Here is a 20,560-nt window from a genome sequence, read left to right as displayed (position 1 = left end):
ACTTAAGTATAGCCTGGAATGTCCAATAAAGGTAACATTCATCATTATTTTTATATGCCAAATGATTATTAAGAAAATAACCAAACACAAAACTTTGCATAATGCTATTACAGATTCAATGAAAATTTTTTATAATGCTTTCAGGTGCTAATGACCGAAGGCCCAGGACTCAGGGCAGAATGAATAAGACAGCTCCACGAAGTTGCGACAACTGGGATTACAAGGTAAGCATGCAAGAGGGTAAAAAAACTTGAAGTGGCTGATTCAATTTCGTTCAGTTTTTAAAATAAAACCTCGCACAGCAAGAATCTAATGTGAAAAGAAATTTATAAAGCACACGTAAAAATATATTGGTAACACAGTGTAATTTCAATCGAATCAACATTTATATCATCAATATATCACGTCTATGCTCAGTAAAAAAAATTTGTTTTAAAAAAAGGGAATAAGTTGACTGTGAATAAAATTTCATGCAAAATAAAATGACACTGCAAATACCCATGGTAACCAGCGTAAGGAAAACAGGTGGAGTATGCTCATTTTTCCTCCGTATGCATTCAAGACTTCAGCATAGGGAAAGAAAGAATGCACTGTTATAGAAATTTCTTCTTTTCTGTACAAGTTAACCATGTTTGGCCCCTGGTTGGATTGTAATTAATACAGTACTTCAAAGTAATGTTTAAAAGATCTTAGTACCAGAAAATGGGAAGGTGCATTCAAATAAAGCAATGCCCACATATTTTAAGTTTTAATAGGTCAGAAAAATCATAACAGTTTTACACAATGTTCCACTGAAAACAACTTAAGAATACCAGTTTTCTACAACACAACTTACTTCTAACACAAGTCTCAAAAATGGGAAAACAAAAAAAAAAAAAATATTCATATTAATTTTTTTAGTTTTAAACAATTACCACCTCTTAATGATAAATGTTTCCACAATGCTATAAATAAACAGTGCTACACAATAACTGAAAAAAATAACTTAAAGAAAAGAAAATCTCCTTTTTACTGCAAAAACAAAAAAAAATGGCAAAACTATTTTTAAAAGTAGTGAACTGATATATGGTATAGGTATTTGTTTTTTTTATATAGTATTCAATTAAATATACTTATCCAAACATTAAGTCCTGCTAAGTTCTACAACCAAGTTTTGCTCTACGATCACCTTTCATTCACAAAGTGCAATATTTTTCCAAGATATTGTTTTACTAAAGAAAAAGTAAAGATCATAAAAACACAATATATTATAATAATTTAGTTATGATCAATTTTATAATGTTAAACCTTGCAAGTGTACATTATGCCAATAAACCATTTCCAAGCAAAAATCACAATTACTATAACCTGCTACATTTTTAATCATGAATAATCAAAACTAAAAATGACCCAATGAAAATTGTAGGGCGATTTATTTCATTACGTTTCCAACTGCATCGTTAATAAAAAAAATTGTTTAAATTCATACTTTAAAAACTAGAAAAATGAAAAACTAATCAAGTCAAGTTGATTCTTGCAACTAATATTTTATTTTATTTTAATTTTCGAAAAAATATGTTTTTATAACTTTTAAAAGATAGAATGAGAATGAAGAAATATATACTTTATGATTTGCATTTCTAGACGATACCATTTGATCGATGTTACTATTTTTTTATTTAATGTCTTGTTGACGAGGTAATTAGAGACTGTAATAATGCACAGTAAATAATTTAAAAACCTTTATATTCAAAATGCTAAAATAAATTTTCAGATTTATATTTACGTTGAGTTCTGGACAAAAAAACATTATCTTCTTATTGCATGAGCGACTGAGATTTATCACAAGAAATGCCAATGCACACAATATTTCAGATGTTCCGTTAAATTTCTCTGCTTCCGTAATAAATAACACTCCATGATTCCGTAACTCAACAACCATATCAGTAATAATTACAGCAAATTCATAACATTTGGCGGCACTGCTAATACCATCACTATAGTCACACTTACCAATAATAGTAGTATAATAATTATAATCAGTAACAGGAGTTAACCCTCTGAGTGAGGGTAACACTGAAATATTTTCGAGGTGAAGTGTACACCCTGTACCATGCTTGTCATTACAGATTACAGCACGAAAAAAAAAGACATTAGAGATTAAAAGTGCATAGGTGGGGGACAAGAGAGTAACTTAAGAAAACCCCACTGGCTCGCGCAGACAACCGTCACATTACCGAACTTGCGAGTAATCCAAGTTTGACCCTACCGAGAAATCCAAGTTTGAATGGTGGGAGGCAAGTGATGTGAACACACTGTTACTACAATTTCCAGCTCCATGCGAGAATTTTGTTTTAGTGTAGGGCAAGCTTGTGGCAGAAGACTGTCTGAAAATTAGTGCAAATCTAATGGGAAAAAGGGGGGCTAGGTCCGGTGGCTTCATTTGCTTTACCCAAAAAACACAGGTAGACTTATCTTGTATAGTAACTAAACAAGTGTACAGTGGTCGAAAAGTAGCTTTCGTAAGCTGTAAACAAAACCCTATGGCATAATTTCATGGGGATTCATAACAAAACCATAAAAAATAATCAAATCAGTTACTTTTCTTATAAGGGAAAAATACTTCAGTCAAGGGGTTAAATTATATTATTGCAAACATGCAATTTTATACCATGTAAAACAGTAAATTAACTGCAATATCAGGGTGTTCTAGTCAATTGCGAAAATAAAAATTAGTGACTTTTACTTTTTCAAGCGTACCTAACACCATTATACCTTACAATTTTTTTCTCAAGCCAATTTTAAAATGTAAATTGTAATGCAGACAACACTCTCATTAAAATATTACAACAAATTTCAAACCATTTATTATCTAAGGATGAGAAAAATCTTTCACGCAAGAGCAACAAATTTTAATAAAACTTAAACAAAACATACACTTAAAATTCTTGACTTTTAAGCAACTTGTGAGCTTTTATAAATTTAATAATTCTTTTATTATAAATAACTTTCGTGAAAAACCTTTATATCTCAATAAGCTGTACACCCTTACCACTGAATTATTATTTTGCTTAAGAAAGCTTGCTATAACCTATCTGAGATATGAAGCTAAAAAAATGTTTACAAACAACCCAGAATTAAGTGAACTAGCCAATCCCCTTTAAAGTTGATGATGTGAGAAATATAAATTTTATGATTCTAAGAACGTGAATATGACAATAAGTAAGTAGCCAACTATGTACATTTAAAGACACCCATATTTCTGCAAGAAAATTAAATTTTTTTTTAAGAACTTAAAATACCTACAACACAATATACTATTGGCAGTCGGAGGTGCTTTGCTTCAACCGCCTGGGCCAATGGGAACACAGTTTCTGTGTTACTGAACATCCACGATTAACCAAAACCATAAGAAAGACCTACAGAGCTTTGAGAAAAAACTTGACAGAAAATGTTTTCCCAAAATACAAGTGTGTCTTTAACTACGTTACATCTCTAATGTTTTGCTTAAAAATAAACAGTACTTCAAAAAAAATTTTTGTTTTCTGTATTCTGAACATGGACAAAATGAAAGAATTATTTTTGAATTGCAAATATATTTTAGGTTTAAAATATATTTTTCATGGATTGTACAGTATCCACTTAGGACCAGTAGCAAATCAAGAGATCACCACTCTGCTGTCATTTTAGTATTAATTTTTCTGCAGTTAATATTTTTTTAATTATTTAACGCTTTAACCAGGTCAAAAAAACACATGGATATCTCTGATTAACATATAAATGTGGGTAAGAGGGCATCACAAGCAAGATAAAACCATAAATGCAGATGCACTATAGAAATTACTTCCCCTCTCCTTTTTTTTTTAACAAATGCTTGGATCTGCCAGTTACACAAGCTAAAATGTGCATGTTGACTGCAAAGCTCACGCAAAGACAACATATTAGTTTTTAAATTCACAATAACGAAAAAAAATTTAATTTTTGAAGCTTTAACTATGATCACATTTAAATACCATGGTTTCAGATAGATTTGAAGACAGCCAGCTAACGATGTACACAATAACTATCAAGTACACGAACAGCTATGAATGTTTTGATTTGCACTTAAAATTTTACAGATTAACATTCTTGCTGAATTCATTGTGGTTGAACATATAATTTAAATTCTAAGTTAAAAGAACAAAAAAAAAAATTCAAATGAATTTCTACAAAAAAGTTTTAGGGGAAAAAAATTTGAACTGAAATTTATTTATTCGCCTGAATAAGAACAGAATGTCATATTGCTCTTAAGCATCTGATGCTTTCTTTTTTCACACATACTTTAAAAGTATATACTTTTATTTCACCTGGAAATTTTCTGCTATTGTTACAAGCTTCAACACTTAGATTTCTAACAAAAAAAACTTCTTAAAATCATGGCAGTATAAGATAGGATCACACACATACAGTAAAACTCCAATATAGTAAACCTCTTTATAACAAAAACCTCATAACAAACAGTTTTGCTAAACCCCAGTAAAAATTTTATCCACCAAAAGGCATTTTCACCTCTATGGTACAAACATTATTCTCTTTCAGATGTTAACTCCTTTATAACAAAGTGACAGGATTATAAATTTGTATTATTTTTCTTTAAAATAGCCCAAATTTGCTAATATTTCATCAAATATGTTAATGACTTATAAAAATGACTTTCAAATATTTAATAAATAACAATAGGAAAAAAAGAATATTCATATTCAAAGATAATAAAAAACATCATAGCAGAAATAGAACAATGCAAAACTAATAAAGATTAACTGATGAAGTAATAAGGGGGGGGGGGGGGGGGGGGGGGGGGAACATGAAAATACAAGCTAATCAGTTTGACTTATTTCTTTAATCATATAAATTTCTACAGCATATTATGTGTTGTTTGACCCACACAATTTAATGGCAGTTGAAAGTTTGGCAAATCACTAAAATAATCACTAAGATAAGTTTTTTTAATTTCAGAACTCAATCAAAATAACAAATCGACAGCAATTTTTGTGTCAGTAACGTTCAAAATTTTGTGTTGTGTGTGTCCAAAAATAGTTTTAAAAAAATCAGACACTATACACTATAAACTTACCATCATTTTATTGTTCCACTCCTTTACAACAAACACAAAAATATTCAGTCCCTTCAGTTCTGTTATAAAATGGTTCTATTGTATTTGGAATAAATGGGTGAGAAAAATATGAGTACCCCTAGAAAACCCATCAGCTTTTGGTCATGTCCACACATTTCCTACTTTACGCTGAATTTGGATTCCGGCATGAAATTTAAATTAGTGTGTTCTACACAAGTATTTAACATCCAGAAACCAAGGTCCACAAAAGCCAGACTTGAAACAACTATATTGACCCTGCAAACTGCACATACAAAAGCAACTGTATGTACTATGTAACAATATTTTAAAAAAAATTAAGGATGAAGAAATTTAACTGCGTACCAAGACAGTAAGGAGAATTACACAACTAGAATAACTTCTGGAATATATAAACATACAAGAAGGGAAAACACACAAACACATAGAGAGACACAAAACACACACTGGAGATATATAATCTATACTCAACCTGAGTTGATTGTATAACAATTACTTAAGGCGTTTGCCACCAAATTTTGATCAAATTCCTAATAACTAGGGAGTTTAAGGCACCTAATGCACCTGATGAAAAATGATGACTATAACTAACACTTTAATGTTTAATGTAATATATACAAATTATATTTATTAAAAATCCTATTTCTTTTAATATTGTCTTTTAAATCAGTGATATTGATGAACTGACAAAAGAAAAAAATATTTCATTTAATATGAATTTAAGATTTAAATTGGAATTTTTCTTATGTAATTTTATTTTTTTGTATAATGTGGCAATGAAAAGCACTCCGATAAAGTTGGTTATTGAAATTGATTTTCAGCGATAAATTGAAAATTTACTTACTTTGCGCAAGTTAATACTTAACTCACCATGATGTTGAGGAAAATGGCTTATTCAACACCAAGACGAAGACATCGAAGTTAAACGTCTCTATTGGCTTAATTACATGTATTTTGATGAAACAACTAGAATACATTAAACACCGAGACTCATCAGCGACCAAAACGTGGCAAACTAAGCCACGGCTCACTACTTAATCACTGAAAAATGATGAAACTACAGGTCTCGTCTAAATATGACGCTATGTCTCCATATAAGTCAAGAAATTCAGCAATCTCCAAACACCATTCAAGAAATCTTGGGGCCACAGACTCTGCAGCAATGCTAAGAGGAACAGGTTAGCAAAGAGCCATGAAAATGTTATACCCTAAGTGCATGAAAAAAGAATTCATAAGGCGTTACACAGTCAGTCACAGAGTAAGTGATGAGCATAAATGTATTAATGTATTACAGTATTCAATCTACAAAATCTTTATACACACATGATGACAAACAGCTAACTTCCAGGCCAGTAATCAATAAAATCAATCATTTATATTGTCTGGCAATTGTAAGAATACTTTTATACTTACCTGAGTGTTAAACATGCATAATGATTTAAAGGTTATTAAGTTTCAGTCAAAAACTTACCTGCAAAAATTTTGAAATGTCTGTCACAACATTTCTGAAGACAAATTCATCTTTATCACTGTCGAACCAGCCAAGTTTGCTTATGCGCGCAAAGAGCGTGACTAAAGCCTGAATAACAAAATTTGGTAACTTTGGACGAGTTGCCAAGTAGTTTAAAACGTAGTTTCCTGTAAACAGTAAAAAATTACAATTAAAGCATACTTAAAAATAGTTAAAATAATTGAAAAAAAAATTGTCACAATTATTTCAGCAAAATAACAAGCTCTCTATAAGAAGTAAAAAAAACCTAAATTTCAAAATTATAATCACGTAAATTATAATCACAAACTTTCCACTGCCACTTCAGAATTCCAAATCCAAGTATTTAAATAATTTGATAGAAATACATTTATCTTAACTATTATGTTTAACATAGTTTAATACAAATAATTCTTTGCTGATGGTCACTCAATTTATATTATGATCTGTTTCCTTTACACACTGAATGACCAAGATCAATGTAAGTTGGAAGCTAAACCTTAATGTAATAATAATAACCAGTGAAAACCAGAGATTAAGGGAATATACATGTTGAGCATTAGCAGTCCACATTGAAGCTGCTTTTTTTCACAACTTTTTTAAATTTAATTGTGAGAGTTGGCAATCCTGAGGACGAGTGAGTGAGAGAGAGGAAGTGGTGTGGAGAATGTGTGCGGAAGCGTGGTAGAGAGTTTAGTGGAGAACCGAAGATGTTTGAATCGTAAATGTAGTGAATAAAGAGTTTGATGCTAACTGGGATAGCGTTATTGATGATATTAACCTTAATTTTACAGCATCTATGTGGCGTTCATTAGTTTATACATTTTTATCGGCTATTCTTATCTGATGACACTGCTCACTTAAGGGTTATCTATCAGATAACCAAATATGTAAGAAATGTATAATGTACCATACATGTTCCTTATGCAAATCTGAATGAGCGGATTAAATACAAGATGTTTTATATTTTTGTATTAAGAATTCTTCCACTCTGTTACCCACCCACACCAAGCTAAAGCAACTACCCTCAAACAGCAGACAAATTTTTACTCTTATTTCAAAATGATTACATGTTAATTAGAGCTGTAGCAAACCGTATGTATTCGGTACTGAGTAACGGGTGCGCCATCTAGTAACGAGTAACGAAACGTTACACACGGCTGCATTTCGTTACTAGCATTTTTCGTATGTTTTACGCATGCGTTACAAAGAACGTGTTTGTTTATTAAGTAAAGTATCAGTTGGAAATTCGTCGTCCAAGTTTTTTTACTGTTTATTAAAGGTATTGTGTGTGTAGACAAAGTTTGAGATTGGAACAGAAACAACGTAAGAAAAAATATTTTTACAAATTATAAATATGTATTTTTTTTTGTTCTCATCTTAAAAGAGATGTTATAATAAAGCCGCTCTAATGAGATTTAATTGTTCCTTGGTTAACAAAAGCTGTTAATTATCAAATATTTTTAATTTTTTTATATTCGATTTATTATTATTTACGCGACGTCATATACTGTACGCGTACGCAATACGACTTGATTCGTCGCTGCAACATAACACAGCATTCTATGCGGTATCAGGTCATGCGGTATCAGAAGTAACGATTGACGTAATGATACGAAAGTAACGAATACTAATTGTTATAGTGACGAATACGTATGGGTACACTTTATTTCGTTACTTTTACACCTCTAATGTTGATACAGCTTGCTCCCCTGCTGAAACACACCCAACACTCCAGCTGTACACTTCCCTTGCCTTCCGCCTGCTATCTCGGGCTGTTTGGACTTGTAAATATTGTGTGTAATTTAGTGTATAGTGTTTGGAAACATTTGAATTTTGAACTTCCCGCGCTGCTTGCCAGCAGCACCAAGGTTTTTCAAGTTGGCTGCCTGCCAAGCCCTGCAGCTTCCGGCAACGAAGCAACAGTTGTTGTTGAACCATCGTGGCGGTAAGTTGTGCTATCGTGCACGCTTGCTGCCAATCGAGTTGTTCGCGAGTGCATCGTTGTTAATTGTTTCGTTTCATATGGATTTTACAGTCTCGTACGTCTCTAGACAAAACACGGGCCCCCCCCACTTACTTATGTCGACTCTCTGCTGCAGGCTGAGCCCTTGGGCGCTGCGGGACACCAGCTTGGTCAGCGTGGTGGCCGCCAGGAGCTGGGCGTAGCACGAGTCCCCCCGGTCCAGCAGGAGCTGGCACTTGGACAGCGTGTCGGGGGCGTTTTGGAAGCCCACCAGCGCCTTCTCGGCATCCACGCGGCGGGCCGAGTCCTGGGACTCATACAGCTGCTTGCATAGCAACTCTAGCTGTTGCACTTCCTGGAAAAAAACGCCCACCGTCGCGTGCAGAAAAAACAACGGAACGCAGGCATCCGGCCGCCTTCGTCGCAACCGGCCGTTCGTGGCAGTCGCCAGAAATTTGCGAGTGTTGGCCAACGTCCCAAGACTCAAAAACAAACAAAAAAAAAATAAACCAAAGTTGTTTATCCATGTGCAAAGAATGCTACAAAATTTCAATGGTTGCAAATTTTAGTGAGGTTGCCAAAATAAGGAAAACAAATCATTTAACAACATAAGATTACCATCATAACTTTTCAAAGACACACATATACACTCAAATGAAATAATAAGCATATACAATTTAAAAACCTACATCTTAAAAAACTGAAACAGACACAAACTACAAATGGCTGGTGAGCCCGAGGTCCCGGATTTTCGGGATTCTTCACTTGTGCAATATTTCCTTCCCCGAATCCATGACAGTGTGTTGTGTTGTTCCTTATCCTCTGCAATGAGGAAGGCAACGACGAACCATCAAAGAATCACCTCACCTAGTTTATTTGAGTGGTCCTCAAAGTTTTTTTTAAATCTGGGTGCGTTTAAAATCCTACAAATAATTGTCCGGTGTACTCTTTATAAAAATTTCTGAGAAATATGTTTTAACATTTAAGTCAAATATTACAGAAGAAAAAAAAAACATTAAAAAAAAAATGAAATGAAATATTCCTTAAGTTTATTTATTCTTGTGTTTATGAGAAACATGAGCATGTAGCCATTCAAATAACACATAATAATGATGTGTTAACAAAAACAGCTACATATTCATAATGAAATGGTATAATCTCACCATGGGATCATGGTTAAGGATATTTTTCTCGTGTTAGGGGTGGTAGATGAGGGATGTGGTGGTGGTTGTATGTGTTGGTTGTTTATTTTTAAGTAACTTTATTTATTTTTATATCTGGACACACTTTGGGAACCACTGGTGGGCTCTAACCACACAGCGGCCTTCTCCCAACCTTTCAGTTTTGCTTCGTTTTCTTAGTCTTCGTTTAGCCTTTGCTTTGCTTGGTTTTTGTCTGTCTTAAGCTGTCCGGTAGATGGTCAGTTTGGTACGTAAGCCCTTGTGTCTTTCTGTTTTCATGTCATTGTCATTGTTTATGCAGTTATTTTTGTGCAGTGCCTACCATTAAAGGCTATTCAGCTGTTAGTAGGCCTGCCACAAAACCAAATAAAGAACATATTGGAAATTAATTAAATCCTAAGATTAATCCATTACTTTTGAAGAGTTGTGTATTATTACTGGCTATTAACCAATTTAGTATTTTTATAAACATTTTTAAAAAATATTTTTGAGGAAATTAATTTCATAAACATAGAAAAAAAAAGTATCCCTAAAATATGGGTATTATAATTTTTTTTAATTAATGATAAAGATGATAAAAATCAAGCTTTTCACATTAAATAACACAGAGCTGATAATATCATTTAAAGTTTGTTTGATATAATAACTGAACTACACCACATTCATTTAAGAAAAGGTTTGTGCTATTATATCAACCAATAGGAAATTCCTTACCAAATTCAACTCACATCTTTAGTTAGGCTGATCATAATTTCACAGTGTTAAAACCACAGCGCTGGCCTTTAGGAGGAATTAAGTTTGAATCATCAACCCATCCTGATTTCAATTTCTCGTGGTTATAAGAAGATATTCCAGAAAAAGACCTCGAATGTTTCTCACCAATATTAACTGTTTAAGTAATTTGTTAATATTCCTATTTGTGTTGTGCATTACTGTCTGTAATGACCATGCTACCTACAACATGTAAAAGCCTTATAACAATTTTTTTTAAAAAAAAACAGGTGCATGTACGTATGTAAGTGCATTGGAAGCTATACTTACTTGGCATGATAAAAAAAAATAACTTTAATTTTGCATACAAATAATTAATATAAATAAAATAATAAAATCTGGAGTGCTATTAAAGTATAAACTCAATTTAATTTTTAAAAAATTAAAGAAATCTAAATATTCAATATTAATACAAACATGTGTAGAAAATTAATGATTTAATTCTTTAAAATGATATAAATTTTAATTAATAATTTAAAAATTAATAAATATGTTGAATTTTTATTTTAATTTATTAATTTGAATTATTTACTAATGAATAATGCAATAATTCATAATATAAATAAATTATACAAATGGGAACATAATCTCACAAACACTTCCATGAAAACTAAACCCTCCAGACACTCCCTGCCAATGACAATAGAAGATTACAAGCAACCTGACATTGTTATACATATGGGAACATAACCTCACTTATATAAATACACTTAAAAAGTTTATAAACACAATTTCTATCACTAATTTTCACAATAAATACATATTTTTAATTACATGTACCAGCATTCTTTCATTCTGTGAAAATTTTGTTGCATGGTGTAATCGCATCATAAAATTTCACTCTCATCATTTTTTTCATAACATGCCTAAAGAAATTTAACCAAAAAAAAAAAACACTTGTTTAACTTGTTGCTGAAGATGCAATTTCACAATGAACTAAAGTTTGCACTTGTTCTCCGTCTAATTCATTGAATATTTAGTTTCTTATTTTTATTCTATCTTTATGGACTTTACACCTAGTAGACAGCAAGGTCATTTGAGACTGCACCAAACAAGACAGACCACGGTTACAGGACAGGAATCAACCACTGCCTGGAGAAATTTCACGGGCCTGTAGAAAACCGATATCATAATGGCCTAATCTGCATCCTCTGTTATGCACATCTAGGGGCTTTCCACTGCAACACGTCGCTCAATAAATCAATACATATTTTACAGCAGTCACGTACGATTCACCCACGTAGCCTACTAGGTTAGCCTGGGTCCCCTGTAATACTGTCCTAAGGCCCGACTACCACAGCACACATACAGTATGCTCAAGTTATCCGAGCGAAATGCATTTAAGAATACACAATGTAACATAGTAGCCTAACTCATAATACAACTTACATTAGATCATCCATAACGATGTGTGAAGTATAGATAAATTAAAATTATGTATGTCTTGGTCTTAAGAATATTTAAGGGGGCTAGCAAGACATAAACTTTTCAACGCCCCATCTTGCTATTCCTTGATCAATTTATCAAACCTCTGTAGATGTATCAAAATATCAAAAATAAATTTCTTATAAGTGTGTGTTTTTTTTAATATATGGTAAGAATTAACAAAACTCTAACTTGCAAATAAACCAGTTTTGTGATGAATATGTATTTCCACTGAAGTTGGTATGCCACGATGGAATTTTCGCTGAAAGCTTCCATGACCTCTTGTATACAATGTTTTGTGGAAGCTTTAGAAGACCACTGGAGGTTTTCGTTGTTGTTTTGGTTTTTTGTCATGCACAATAGTTTTCTGAGTAAGGTTTCCCCACAGGGATGAAATTTCTGCCAATCAAATTACTGTTTCTTTGATCTTGGTGTACTAAAATTTTAATACAAAAATATGGAAAATTTAATGATCAAATTCAGGGTGTCACACAAATCTGTAATAAAATATACTTGACCTTTTTCTAAAAAAAATTTTAAACTTGCCTAAGTTTTTTCTCTCAATAATTTACCTATATGGAATTTCCGACAGAAATAAAGAAATTCCAGCATTCACCATCCCCGTAGCTGACCTTATTCTCTCTACACTTTCTTCAGCCCATTTCAAATAGAACATTGCATACACCATGTTATATTGTGTACAACTATGCACTATAACACCATCTGGGAAAAAAAGCTTTCAGACTGCGTTATCTGCATAGTCTTGTCTGAGAGTTCAATTTAAGTTGATTTTTATCTACCCTGTGTACTGCCTTTGACAATGACCTTATTTATAAACTTACTAAAAACTTTAATAAACTTGATAGGGTCATTCCATATGAAATCAACCAGAGGCCTTAACCTCTACACCTTAGATTTTCATGTTTTTTTGTATATTGGTAATATAAACTAAATACATTATAAATCTATTTTTTCTAAAAAAAAAAAAAAAAATTGAGTAGTTTTTTTGTATAAATTTTTGAAAATTGCAAAAATAGCCAATTTTAACAATGTTTTGGATCACTCAAATACTTGTAGGTTTCCAACTAATGGTGCTAGAAGACTGTCTGACAGCTCATTTTAAAGGTAATTGAATGGGCTTCAATTTGATATGTAACATGACCAACTTTGGAAGAAAATTTTTTTTATTTATTTTCAAAATTTTTAATATTGAATTTCTAAAAAAACACCATTTTCGATTTTTTTTTTTAAAAAGTATGTTATTCCTACATATATTGGTTATAACTTAAGCTACATCCTTTCAGCAAGATCATGTGCTTTGAACTTAGGCTACATCTGTTCAGCAATATCACATGCTTTGTATTATCATAATGATCAAATGTTTAATCAAAGAACACTGGATGAATGCAAGGTAAGATTTGTTATCCGTATTTTATAATTTGTAAAAATTTTTTAGTCTATAAAAATAAAATTTGAATACTTTACTAAGTCAAAATTTTATGTAAAATTATGCTACTCTTCCTTGCTGCAACTATTTCTTAAGGCGGCATGGTATCTAAACCAGAGCTAAATGCATTAATTAAAAACTTAAGATTACTTGAAGCCAAAACTTTTGCCTTGGTAATTTCGAACATTTAATTGCTGCGGAAGAAACAACGCTCGAGAATTATCTTTTTAGGACGTCTGCTAATAAAGTTGGCAAATAACATTATGTAGGATTGTTGTTTTGCAGTTTTTCAATGTTGTCTTCCAAAAACCAATAACGTCCAACTGACGCTTAAAGCATTTATTTATCTACCACGCCCCCTTAAGCATCTACTAAACTTCTCATTTTTATTTACTCATGATCCCATTGATTCTCCACCTTGAAATTTGGCAAAAATCTAACCAATATATGTAGGAATAACATACTTTTTTTTAAAAAAAATCGAAAATGGTGTTTTTTAGAAATTCAATATTAAAAATTTCTAAAACAAATAAAAAAATTTTTTTTTCCAAAGTTGGTCATGTTACATATAAAATTGAAGCCCATTAAATTACCTTTAAAATGAGCTGTCAAACAGCCTTCTAGCACCATTAGTTGGAAACCTACAAGTATTTGAGTGATCCAAAACCTTGTTAAAATTGGCTATTTTTGCAATTTTCACAAATTTATACAAAAAAAAACTACTCAAAATTTTTTTTAGAAAAAATAGATTTATAATGTATTTAGTTGATATTACCAATATACAAAAAATCATATAAATCTGAAACATGAAGTTTCTAAATTAATTTTTCATTGGTTGATTTGATATGGAATGACTCGATATACTTTATAGTTAGCTTAGGTATTTTTACTTTTTAATAATTATTATTATCCAGCAAATTTTTCTTATAAGGTAGTGTTCAGTTATCTTTTTATAATTCTAGTTAAATCAATTCTATTTTATTATTTTATTACTATTATTTCTTAACAACACTGTTCTGACAGTAGTGCTAAACCTATTTAAATAACTTATGAATATACATAATTGTTTTTAATTTTATTATGATTATGATATTTTTATTTTCTTCCTTTTTGTGCTCAAGTTTTTGTTCTTTACATATTTAGTGTTTGTGTTTACATGTGTGTTGTCCATTTGTACATATGTGTGTTTGTTGTATATAAGTTGTGCCTACCTCTCAAAAGTTTCATACTGTTGGTAGGCATAGTACAAATAAATAAATAAATAAATAAATAAATAAATAAATAAATAAATAAATAAGTAAATAAATAAATAAATGGCAGACTGGAGCATGCCTACATTTACCCAACAAATTGCTATCACTGAGGAATTTTCGGGTCAATTCTTGTTTACAATACCAGATTCCTATTGGTTGGAAATGAATGAGGGGAAATGTATTTTGTCATGGACGTTGGCCAATGATAAACTGAATGGCGGAACGAAGGAAAATATGTATGTAATATTGGAAATACTAAAACTGAAATAGTGCTGTAGAAAAAAAAAACTAATAAAGACTGAGTTTTGCAGCAATAACAGCATGGTATGAACAAATTAATAAGAAGCATTGAATATATTTATCAAATGAATGAATAGGTAAACAATAAGTATTAAGTAGATATTATAAAATTTCTTGGATTTTGTTTAATGAGAGTAGTAATCACGAGAAAAGAGCAGGGTGGTGTTTATTTACAATGAATTAATATAAAGGTACAGTGAAGATAAATAATGTGTGGTTGTGATAGTAGTATTAAACAGGAAAAGTGAGGTTTGTGTTTCGTGATATAAGAAAAATTAAAAGGCGGAATGGCAAATTATCTTTGGCGTAAATTTAATATCCTCGAGAGGAATGTTGACAGTAAATGATTATTGCCATAAAGGCAAGAAAGGTAAGTGATTATTAAATGGCACTTAAATGTTTGTGATATGTAGTTGTGTTTTATTAGCATTTCATTTGATATGTTAGAAGAGAGGTGTGTTGTGTTTCATTTGCGATGTTAGGAGAGGTTAGTTTTGCTATCATTAAAATGATAAAAAACAAAGTGAAAAGTTTGATGAGGGTACGTCAGCTAATACAAAATTTTTATGTATGTACTTAATTTTGGTAAATTATAGGTGTTGGGTCAGACTATAATTCTACTAGGTCTAGTCTATTTTGTGATACCAGTATTTAAATTTTTGGAAATTGAGGCATTTTAAAATATTTTCTCTGTATTTTAAGTACAATACAGTCCCACCTGGTCTATTTTGCAATAGTACAGGTATTTAAATTTTTGAAAATGAGGCATTTTGAAATATTTACTTAGTATCATAAAGTAGAATACAGTCCCACCCGGTCTAGCCTATTTTGTGATACCAGTATTTTATTCCTTATAATTTACCACATTTCCTGTAGCTTTTATTTGTCAGCAACATCAAATTTGTAATAAATGGGGCATGGTGTTATATTTCACGATACCGCCTTAAGTTGCATATGTCTTAAGACATAATTTTGTTGATAATTAAATAGCAGTATCACAAAATAGACTAGAGATTATAGTCTAATTTACAATACCAAAAAAAGAATAATATCCAAATAAAACAATATACATAAAAAATAGTGTGTTTATTGTTCCACGCCCAAAACTCCCATTTTCCCACCCATGTCCTGTAAATATGTAGGGGTGGTAATGATGTAAGCGGCACCATCTAGGTGATGTCGGTAGTATTGCTATGGAATCATAAAATACTCGACTCCCGAATTTTCGTAACATTTCAAGGTTTTCAAGAAAATTCCCTGACTTTCCAGGATGTGAACACCCCATTTATTTAAATAAAAAGTATGAATTGCCACAGTGAATGGGTTTCATTAAACATACAAAATAACAGGCGCAGGCAGCAGATTGGGTGGAACTAACTTTTGGGGGTCCGCACAAAATTTTCTATCGTGGCGTACATCTAAAGAAAACCTTATGAATAAGTAATGTTTGGCACAATCAACCACAAACTGCTTGCAAAATTAAATAAATAATGCAGTAACAAATTCTCAGATAAAAACACATTTTTTATTGGAACACATTCACTCAAAATTCCAACACACTGAAAAAGATGCAAATATTTAGTGCAGCAAAATTATGTTCCCTCATTTCTGTGGATTTATTTTTATTCTAATATACTGTGTATTTCAAAACGAACATAGTCCACAACTCTAGGTATTTTTTTCCCCAACAGTATTTTGTTTTGTTTCAAACAAGTGTGTCTCCTTTTTTGGCAGCATCTTACAGCAGCAATCGATTCCATGGTACTTTTCACTTTTCCTTGCCTTTCCCAACGTCAAACCAAATTCCCTGATTTTCTGGGTTACGATGAGTCAGGGCACGATTTTGGAATAAAATCCACAACCCCTGTCACATAAGCGATAATGGGCACAAATAACCCATAACGTTTTTAAAACCTTTTAAAATGTCACGTATAAATTCATGATGACAATTTTTTAATGGTACTGCTGGGAAATACATCATGTTTGGAGAGCATAACAATGAAAATAGGTGCTTTTTGTGATTAATTTTTTTTTTTAAGTTATCAGTATATTTATTATGCAACAATATTACATAGGTAACATTTCAAGTCATTACTGATTGACATTCCTCACTTCGTAGGTCACCTGACTCATTTCCTTTCCTGGCAGCTAATCTTTCCTTCTACATTTACTCTCCAGTCTGAATTGCCATACTGACCATGCACAGAGCCAATTATACTAACAAAAAAAATTAATTTCTTCACAATTTTACACAAATGAACCAAATGATGCATAAAATAAATGCAATAATCCTACACTGCATGTTCTACAGTTCTGCTTGTGCAACACTTCTAAAACTGCAGGTTGTTAAAATTTGATGTACAGCTATTAATTTATATTACAAATCATTTTAAAAATTCATACACTTTGATAAAAAAAAAATATATATATAATTTCTCCTTCTTAGCTTAGCGTGACTTCCAAGTGACCAGTTGGAAAAATTAAATGATCAGTGTTATTTTTTTTTAAAACACATTCCACAACTGCAGATGTAACTATCATTACGTTTGTGATAATATGCACATTCGTGCAAACTCCACATAAAATAATTTTTCTTTTAACTGTGATTTTCACAAATGTGATCAAGGTACTATGTATCTGTGGAAGAACTGAATTATTTGATGGAATGACTGGTTCAAGAATATTCTGGTGTCATAAATGTATATTAATTGGGGTTACTGATATTTATAAGGGCTTCTCTGGAAAAAATTAGTCACATTCCAAGAATTGTGTTTTTTTTTCTAGCACTACAAAATTTACTTAGAACATTATGTAAAATCACATTTCAAAATCTATTGTGTCTCCAGTTTAGCTTCCCGGAGTCCAGTGTGATGACAAAGAGCACATCTGCAACTGCAGCATTGTTTAGTTTCAACCTCTTTAAGTTTAATAATTTAAAAACATGAATAAAATACTGGTGATAGATAAGTATGTATGCCATTCTTGTTTTATTCATACTCTACAAAGCAAAATTGTGCAGATTTGAAACTAAAAGTTTACCTTAGCAGGATTAATAGAACCCTAATTTCAATTGGAATGTGTTCTTTTCTTTCTTCAGAAAAACCTTAAACTCCATAAATACCATAAATTCAATTCAGATTTTGAAATGAAATTATTTTCTTGGCTGTACGAATGTACATGCAAATGTTAGCCCAATTGAAACCATACCACACATGGTAAATATGTAGTGTACGGATTAGCATCAAAATTTTTTTTAAAAAACTTAAATAGCTTTCATTATATGCTCTTTAACGTCCTCTTTTCATTACAGCCTGCGGATAAGAAATTCCAATTACTTTAGGAGATATCAAATTTTTTAATTTTCATATTTGGGCGATATTTGTTAAAAATAAATGTTAAAATTCCGAAAATACCTTTATTCTGTGCTCTTTAACTTCCTCTTTTCATTAAACCCGGCGGAGATAAGAAATTCCAAATACTTTAGGAGATAAAAAAAATTTAATTTTTATCCTGTGCACTCGTGCGGCTTCACAATTGTTGCTTGTTTACAAGTATGAATTTTTTTTTTTTGCAACGTACGTGAACGGGGAAACCTAAGATGCACATAAAGTTCTGCCATTCCCGTTTACACCCGAACAATTCACCTTCGGCCAACCTCGGGTTTAATTATTAATATTTATATTTCTCTGTTTATTTTTATGTAGCTATACTTACCTAACTAACCGTCCATAGTGTTTTAAAGTGTTTTAATGTAGCTAACCTAACCGACCACTTTTAATATTTGAATTCATTTTTCCTGCGCAAAAATAAAACAAATCCCGAAGTTGGCTGAAGGTGAATTGTTCGGGTGTAATCGGGAATGGCAGAACTTTATGTGCACCTTAGGTCTCCCATGTGAACGACTACATCATGTAAAAAGAAAATTACGTGAGTTCCTACCGTTCATCCTTTGTCCCGGTTTGTTAGGTCAGGTCAGCTACATTATAAATACTTTAAAACTAAACAACCATTAAAATTAATTTTATTATTTTTAATGTCCGTTCAGTTTCAAAGTATTTATAATGTAGCTGACCTGACCTAATCTACCTTAGTCCCGTTTTGTTAGGTCAGGTCAGTTACATTATAAATACTTAAAACTATACAAGTAAAATTAATTGATATTATTTTTAATTTCCGTTTATTTTGAAGTATTTATAATATAACTAACCTTATCTAATGGAAAATTTCTGTTATTTAGGCACACACGACAAAATATAAAATGGCTCAGGTCGTATGATTACACAGGTCTTGTATTGCAAAATAAGAACGGCGATATCTCCAAAAGTAATTGGAATTTCTTATCTCCACAGGCTGTAATGAAAAGAGGACATAAAAGAGCATATAATGAAAGTTATTTCAGATTTTTAAAAAAAATTTTGACCCTAATCCGTACACTACATATTTACCCCACACATTTAAGAACATTTTTCTATTAAAAAACAAAAATTTTTCGAAGACAGTATGTATAACAATTGCAACATTTATTAGAGCTCAAAACCCAGGCATTAACCAAATATCAGGTATGAGATAAATGCCCCCATGCCCCAACAAAAAAACATTCTAAACCACCTAATTTAATTTAATATGTTAAAAAACCCTAAAACTTAAAACAATGACGTACATAGGTTTTGACTAGAAATAAAAAACCTCTGAGAATAAAAAAAATGTTATCACTCTCAGCTTTATACATACATTTCTAAATGCTCAACAAGTCAGTAAGTTACAAATGCTACATACTATCACTTACCATTACTACAGAAGTTACAAAAAAATATAAAGAATGGTATTGTCATGCCATCCATTCAATAAAGGTTTGCACTTTCTAAATCGTCTTTAGTGCCGCAACTCATCATTTAGGTACGTTTCGCATTCATCTACGACAGTAAAAAAAACACAAATTGGCATAAAAGACTTTGCTACATAACTATAACAAAACACAACACTCCTGCAAAGATACAATAAAAAAAAGTTTTTTTTCCCTGTTCTGCAACAAAATTGCCAAAAACAATCCGGTAAATTGCTCAGTGCACATCGTCTGTAATCCCGGTAATAATGACATATGTAAAGAAGCTTGCGTCAATACATGATAAAAATTAAAAGGTTAATAAACTATCAAAAACGATTACAGCCAAATCAAAATTTTAACCACTATTAGTAAATAAGTGTGCAAAACTATTTTACATTGTTTTCATTTACCTGATGATCCGCCATTTTCACAACTCGACATTTGAGCTTAACAGCGGCGCACAACACGATGGTGGTGCCCTCTAAAAACACAAATTAAATTGAAAGGTTTTAACGACAAAAGAAAAATTAAGCCAAAGGGAGAATAAACAAAGACTTTTAAAAAGGATATCGACAATAATAATTTACCAATAATTTCTAAGTGGTTGAATGTTATATTAATTATGTAAATAAATTTAAAATTTGATTTATTTCTTCATGCAAAAAATTAATGTACCATGACGTCATGCTTATATGGGCAGTATTCGAATCCCGCCTTCAAGCAAAGTCCGCATACACAAAACTACTTGATCGCACCCAAAACCACGCCCATCCCAGTCAGCCGCCTTGGGTAG

General features: G+C 31.6%; 1 protein-coding gene across 8 annotated transcripts in view; it reads right to left on the bottom strand.

The window, feature by feature from the left end:
* The window catches only part of LOC134538224 (exportin-7), a 51,391-nt gene extending 31,130 nt beyond the window's left edge, over positions 1 to 20,261 (bottom strand). For all 8 annotated transcript variants that reach the window (XM_063379347.1, XM_063379350.1, XM_063379348.1 and 5 more), the window contains exons 1-4: positions 20,178 to 20,261; positions 19,729 to 19,855; positions 8,680 to 8,920; positions 6,582 to 6,748 (exon numbers count right to left, since the gene is read on the bottom strand). In XM_063379347.1, the coding sequence (XP_063235417.1) occupies positions 6,582 to 6,748; positions 8,680 to 8,920; positions 19,729 to 19,731 (411 nt within the window). In that variant the 5' untranslated portion in view covers positions 19,732 to 19,855; positions 20,178 to 20,261. The remainder of the gene's footprint in view (positions 1 to 6,581; positions 6,749 to 8,679; positions 8,921 to 19,728; positions 19,856 to 20,177) is intronic.
* Between the last annotated feature and the right edge of the window lie 299 nt (positions 20,262 to 20,560).

The sequence above is a fragment of the Bacillus rossius genome, chromosome 13, assembly GCF_032445375.1.
Source record: "Bacillus rossius redtenbacheri isolate Brsri chromosome 13, Brsri_v3, whole genome shotgun sequence".
NCBI classification, from domain to species: Eukaryota; Metazoa; Arthropoda; class Insecta; order Phasmatodea; family Bacillidae; genus Bacillus; species Bacillus rossius.
The sequence above is the reverse complement of the archived record's forward strand: the minus strand, read 5'-3'. Positions and strand labels throughout refer to the sequence as shown.